Source organism: Etheostoma cragini, chromosome 17 (genome assembly GCF_013103735.1).
Source record: "Etheostoma cragini isolate CJK2018 chromosome 17, CSU_Ecrag_1.0, whole genome shotgun sequence".
NCBI classification, from domain to species: domain Eukaryota; kingdom Metazoa; phylum Chordata; class Actinopteri; order Perciformes; family Percidae; genus Etheostoma; species Etheostoma cragini.
Window position 1 is genome coordinate 21,049,958 of NC_048423.1, and position 6,881 is coordinate 21,056,838.

General features: G+C 38.1%; 1 protein-coding gene across 1 annotated transcript in view; it reads left to right on the forward strand.

The window, feature by feature from the left end:
• Positions 1-6,881, forward strand: part of vps8 (VPS8 subunit of CORVET complex) — a gene marked incomplete at its 5' end in the record, with an annotated part of 73,772 nt that overhangs the window by 53,635 nt on the left and 13,256 nt on the right. Inside the window, 4 exons of the mRNA XM_034898536.1 lie at positions 1,756-1,845; positions 4,330-4,512; positions 4,695-4,776; positions 5,497-5,579. Coding sequence (XP_034754427.1) covers positions 1,756-1,845; positions 4,330-4,512; positions 4,695-4,776; positions 5,497-5,579 — 438 coding nt within the window. The remainder of the gene's footprint in view (positions 1-1,755; positions 1,846-4,329; positions 4,513-4,694; positions 4,777-5,496; positions 5,580-6,881) is intronic.

The window sequence follows — 6,881 nt, forward strand, 5'->3', positions numbered from 1 at the left end:
GTAGCCTAGTCGGGATAGGGTCTAAGAGGCAGGTTGATGGTTTAGATAAAGAAATAATTGAATTATATTGATAAAGATCAAGTGAAGCATAGCCATCTAAACATATATCTGGTTTTACAGCTGTTTCTGAAGTTCCTGAGTTTAGTGATAAGTCAGTGCCAGTTAAAGGCAGGTCTTGCTGAATTTTGCTTCTAATAGTTATAATTTTATCATTGAAGAATCTCATAAAGTCGTTACTACTAAGAGCTATGGGAATACTTGGCTCAGTAGAGCTGTGACCTTCCGTCAGCCTGGCTACATTGCTGAAAAGAAACCTGGGGTTGTTCCTATTTTCCTCTATTAATGACGAGTAGTACGCTGCTCTGGCATTATGGAGGGCCTTCCCATAAGTTTTAAGGCTATCTTGCCAGATTAAACGAGAATTTTCCAATTTGGTGGAACGCCAAATCTTCTCAAGTTTCCGCGATATTTGCTTTAATTTGCGAGTTTCAGTGTTGTACTATGGAGCTAACCGTCTTTGTTTTACTATCTTCTTTTGGGGCAACAGAGTTGAGTGTTGTTTGCAGCGAGCCTGCTGCACTATCAACAACAAATGAGCGATTTGGGAGGGGCTGAAATTAGAATAGGAGTCCTCCGTTACTTTGTGACTTGGTAATGAATTAAATGCTAATGGAATCACATCCTTAAATTTAGCTTCAGAACTATCAGATAGACATCTTGTATAGAAGGTTCTGCCTAATGGCGTGTCGTTCAGCAGTATAAACTCAAAAGTAATCAAACAGTGGTCAGATAGAAAGGGATTCTGTGGGAACACTATTAAATGTTCAAATTCAACACCATATACCAGAACAAGATCAAGGGTGTGGTTAAAATGGTGAGTAGGTTTATGAACACTTTGAGAGAAGCCAATAGAATCTAAAAGAGAGATAAACGCAATACTAAGGCTATCATTCTTATCGTCCACATGAATATTAAATCCCCTACAATAACAACTTTGTTCGTTTTTAGCACTAAATTTGACAAAAACTCTGCAAATTCGTATGGACCAGGTGCTCGGTACACTATAACAAATAGAACTGGTTGCGTTGATTTTCAACTTGGGTGTTAAAGACTAAGAACAAGATTTTCAAATGAGTTGTAGAACTTGTTTTGGTGGAATATTTGTACCCCAGAAAAGAAAATGCCACATAAAATATTAAATGAAGCCGTGTGTACTTTGTCAATAACAATCCCGCTAATTTGTTCCAAAATGTCCCAGTAAGAGAGTACATGCCTTAAACATACTCTTTGTAAGTCTTACAATCATTACCTGAAAGAACCAAGTAGTCCTGCCTTTTTGCACAATCCAAATGTTCTTTTAAAGTGTATTTTCAGCGTGTAGCTCAAAGTTTGTTGTTTCTCGTAGCCAAAGGGATTTTGAGAACTGCAACACACAGAGAGCGAAAGATATCAGGCAATTATGTTGGAAATTAATTTCCGTTGATCCAGACTAGCTACTCTATTACTAGGAAGTAAACGTTCAATCACATAATGAAATGGCCGACAGAAAATAACCAACTGTCACAATAGCATCAAACTGCATCATACGGCAAACAGTAATTATTTTATTACCAGATGGGGACTTACTGCTTACCTGCACCTTTGAGTCTGAAAGCATCTCTCTCTCTCTCTCTCTCTCTCTCTCTCTCTCTCTCTCTCTCTCTCTCTCTCTCTCTCTCTCTCTCTCTCTCTCTCTCTCTCTCTCTCTCTCTCTAGATAACACAGAAGTACCACCACAATGAGGCTACAGCCTATCTGCTGGAGAAGAAGGGAGATGTTCATGGAGCTTTTGCTGTCTTGTTAGAGGTAGCTACAAAGCACAGAGCAATCATTCCTTAGATGTATTAATTACCAATTACCAATTTGACACATCAATACAAGGGCTCTGAAGTAGTAGTGGCTGATAAACAGTGCCAAGAAATAATCCGTGAACCCCTTGAACTTCCCTGCATTTTTTCATCAGTTAGTTAGAAAATGTGGTCTGATATGCTTCAAAGATGCATTACACCACTATTTAAACTGTATTTACAGCAGTGAGCAACCTCATGTTTCCTGCATGTGTTGATCACATCTCACATTTGGCAGAATGAGTTTTAGACTGTTTTGCCATACAAAACAGTATAATCTTATTAATATTTCAGGAATGTCTTTCATTGAATTGTAATACTGATACATTTCATTTAGTTTGCCAATTTGTGAAAAAGATAATTTAACAAGTTTACATAAACTTTATTTTTATTCGTCACATACACAAAGTACAATGTAATACAACTACTACTACATTTTAACCCACTAAGTATAGGAGCAGTGGACAGCTATACACCATGACGACTCTTCCTCTGGGCCACAAGCCACCATAGGGTGTTTTTGAGCAAGCCACATTTTATGGATAAATTATGCATAAGTGTAGGTAATTCCAAAGTGTTTTCCTGACACTAAATATCTACATATTCAGTGAGGAAAATAAGTATTTGAACACCCTGCTATTTTGCAAGTTCTCCCACTTTAGAAATCATGGAGGCGTCTGAAATTGTCATCGTAGGTGCATGTCCACTGTGAGAGACATAATCTAAAAAGAAAATCCAGAAATCACAATGCATTTTTTAACTATTTATTTGTATGATAGGGCTGCAAATAACTATTTGAACACCTGAGAAAATCAATGTTAATATTTGATACAGTAGCATTTGTTTGCAATTACAGAGCTCATACGTTTCCTGTAGTGTTTTCACCAGGTTTGCACACACTGTGTTTGAGCTCCCTCCAAAGATTCTCTATTGGGTTTGGTTCTGGAGACTGGCTAGGCCACGCCAGAACCTTGATGTGCTTGTGACAGAGCCACTCCTTGGTTATCCTGGCTGTGTGCTTCGGGTCATTGTCATGTTGGAAGACCAAGCATCGACCCATCTTCAATGTTTTAACTGAGGGAAGGAGGTTGTTCCCCAAAATCTCGCAATACATGGCCCCTGTCATCCTCTCCTTAATACAGTGCAGTCGCCCTGTCCCAAGTAAAACACCCCCAAATCATGATGCTAACACTCCCATGCTTCACAGTAGGGATGGTGTTCTTGGGATGGTACTCATCAATCTTCTTCCTCCAAACACGGTTAGTGGAATTATGAGCAAAAAGTTCTATTTTGGTCTCATCTGACTACATGACTTTCTCCCATGACACCTCTGGATCATCCAAATGGTCATTGGCAAACTTAAGATGGGCCTTGACATGTGCTGGTTTAAGCAGGGGAACCTTCCGTGCCATGCATGATTTCAAACCATGACGTCTTAGTGTATTACCAATAGTAACCTTGGAAATGGTGGTCCCAGGTCTTTTCAGGTTATTGACCATCTCCTCTCATGTAGTTCTGAGCTGATTTCTCACCTTTCTTAGGATCATTGAGACCCCACGAGGTGAGATCTTGCATGGAGCCCCAGTCCGAAGGAGATTGACAGTCATGTTTAGCTTCTTCCATTTTCAAATGATTGCTCCAACAGTGGACCTTTTTTCACCAAGCTGCTTGGAATTTCCCCGTTGCCCTTTCCAGCCTTGTGGAGGTGTACAATTTTGTCTCTAGTGTCTTTGGACAGCTTTTTGGTCTTGGCCATGTTAGTAGTTGGATTTTTACTGATTGTATGGGGTGGACAGGTGGTTTTATGCAGCTAACAACCTCAAAAAAGTGCATCTAATTTAGGATAATGAATGGAATGGAGGTGAACATTTTAAAGGAAGACTAACAGGTCTTTGAGGGTCAGAATTGTAGCTAATAGACAGGTGTTCAAATACCTATTTGCAGCTGTTTCATACAAATTAATAGTTAAAAAAATCATAAATTGTGATTTTTATTTTTTATTTTTTTTAGATTATGTCCCTCCCAGTGGACATGCACCTACAATGACAATGTCAGACCCCTCCATGATTTCTAAGCGGGAAAATTGCAAAATAGTAGGGTGTTCAAATACTTATTTTCCTCACTGTATTAATATTAGGGCTGTCAAAATGAACACGTTAATGACAAATTAATGGAAATTCCTTTTAATGCCACGTATTATTTTAACATTTGAAACTGTGTGATTTTTCTCCATGCTTTGCAAAATCAGGAAGCTGTCTAGCAGTAATGTTGTGGACAGTGACTTTCTGTGTTGTGGAGTAGGAGCATACATTCATATAAAATGCTCATGTACTGTACCGGTAGATCAATTGTACTTAAACAGAGCAAATACATGTGCTCACTTTCACCTCTTGTTTAATGTAGCTGTTATTGTCACTAAAGCACTTTAATACTCCCTCTGAAGACATTGAAGGAAAAACTAAATCTCCTTACTGCTGAGGGTGACAGAGGAGTTGAAGGAGATGGAAGACCAGATAAAGAGGAGAGCAACAGTGAATCAACATTGACGAGAGTAACGGATTCACTGAATAACATCATTGCCTTGTGTCATCGAAGCTCTGACAACCTATACCAGCAACAAAGAGAGGTACAGAACAGTACACTGACAGTACTGTCAGTGTGTGGCTGGGGGTAACTGTGACAGTGTGTCCTCATTCATTCTTTTGGGTTGGTTAAATGCAGTAATAGAATTTCACTACATTGTACTGTGTGCATGTGAAGTTTAAGAATAAAGTTTGATCCTTTTTGATTCTTTTTACTTGTTCACAGGTTCTGTGGTTTCCATTGCTGGAGACCATGATGGCTTCTCAAAAACTAGTAAAGGGGCTCAATGCCGAACACACATTTGAAGGTAAACACACACAAATGTGAGCAAAGATGTCATTTGTCAAGTTATTTGGCTCTATTCTTAACAGAAGTCCTTCATTGTATTTTGTGTCATGAAAACTAACGACAGTGCTTTGCAATAAGTTTTTGTAGCTCTGTGCTTCTCTCTGCTGGATACTTAAATGCAAAACACCTCTTCACGTTGGTTTTATGTGATTTTGATTTCAGTGTGGCACTGAAACATTCTATTCCAATTACAGACATAAAAAGCAAACTATTTTTCTATTTGTATATGTTATTCATGTATGAATACATGAATGACACAGTATGACACTGGGAGTGCATACACGTAAAGGAAATACAACAATGTATGATGTATTTCAGGTTATTTCTTTGTTTGATTTGTTTTTTATTTATGCAATTTCCATCTTCCATATTGAACAGTAGAACAGTGTCCGTATTTATTAGGATCTCCATTAGTTGACGCAAAACGTCAGCTCGTTGCTCAAACATAAACATAACACAATAACAAGAATTTCATTAACACATGAAAAACAACAGGATACACCATCTAACTATCAATGTTGTACAGTACACAAATTACATACATCCATATGTATGATGTGATTGTGCTTTATGTAGCCATTGAGCACCTTGGTTTATTTCTTCACCATCTAAAACAGTATGACAGTGATGGTGATACTGTTGATGAAGATGATATTAATTAGATTTTTGTATGTCTCAGTGCTAAAGGAGCTGACAATGAAGGTTCTCAATTGCATGAGCAGCTTTATTTCTCTGCCTGCCATCATCCAACGAATACTGCAGGTGTGTATGTGTGTTTTATGCTTCCTTTTTAATCTTCCCTATTTAAAGGATAACTTTAGGTTTTTTTACAACATTGACCATATTTTCCTATGTTATTTAGTTGAATAATGGGAACAACAATTTTTGAATGAGTCCAACATTGAGCATGAACGCTGCAGTTACCATTTCAGGTTGCAATGTAACCACTTGGATCATTGGTGCATCATTTTCCGTCCACTAAAAGTTCAATTTTTGCCACTGAAATGCTCAGATTATTCTATTATTATTATTATTATCATTATCATTATCATTATCATTATCATTATCATCATTATTATTATTATTATTATTATTATTATTATTATTATTATTATTATTATATTAAGTGTCTGAAAACATTATGGAATGGATCCTTACAGATATAGTCCTTTTTGTTAAGGAGTAAGGTCCTTTTTGTTTAACCAGAAATTGCCATCACAAAAATCACCAGACTCTATTAAATAAACAAACGCGCTGTAAAGCAGAGACACTGAGGGACACTGTCCAACGCGCTGTTAAGTAGAGACACTGTGACAGAACGCTGGAGACTTAGCGCAAAGCAGGGGACATGATCAAAAGGCGATCATATTTTGTATCTATTCATACTATCTGTCCTAACTGCGGTGACTTTATTTGACACATTCCACTGCTGTGCAACTTCTTGTTGAAAAAAGTGTTCCGCGCATGTTTCAGCATAATGTCTCTCCTCTGCTTTCAGTCCACTCAGAGCATGTGAATTACTCCAAGATAATTATGGTTACCCAGTGAGTCCAGCAGTCCTCAGTAAGTCCAGTAGTCCCTAGTAAGAGAAACAGTGGGTGCATGTTTTGCAGTCCTCTCCTTTAATACAACTGGGAGTCTGATGGTGCGTGTTGAGGGAATCTCATACCTGCCGTTGTTGTTGCGATTCTCAGACCGATGTCTTCCACAACCTAGGGCCTGCAGTCTGTAGCTATCCATGTCGCTATGGCATTTGTTAGCTTCTCTTGCCTTTGTTTATCTCTACTTACACACGCTGCATCTAACGTAGCCTGCCGAAGCCTCGCGCCACTGTGTGTTTCGTTGAATGCTTTGCTGGTATCAACTGTCAAGGTGATATTTCAGACTGGAAGTACTCCGGTGATAAGAAATTTTATCTTTGCAGTATTTACAAAGCCTGTGAGCAACAAACTTTTACAATAATAAAGAAATAATAAAAACTGCGTTAATGCGCAAAAATGAAATTGTCGGCGTTAAGTAATTATTAATTAACGCAATAACGTGTTAACTTGCCCAGCCCTAATA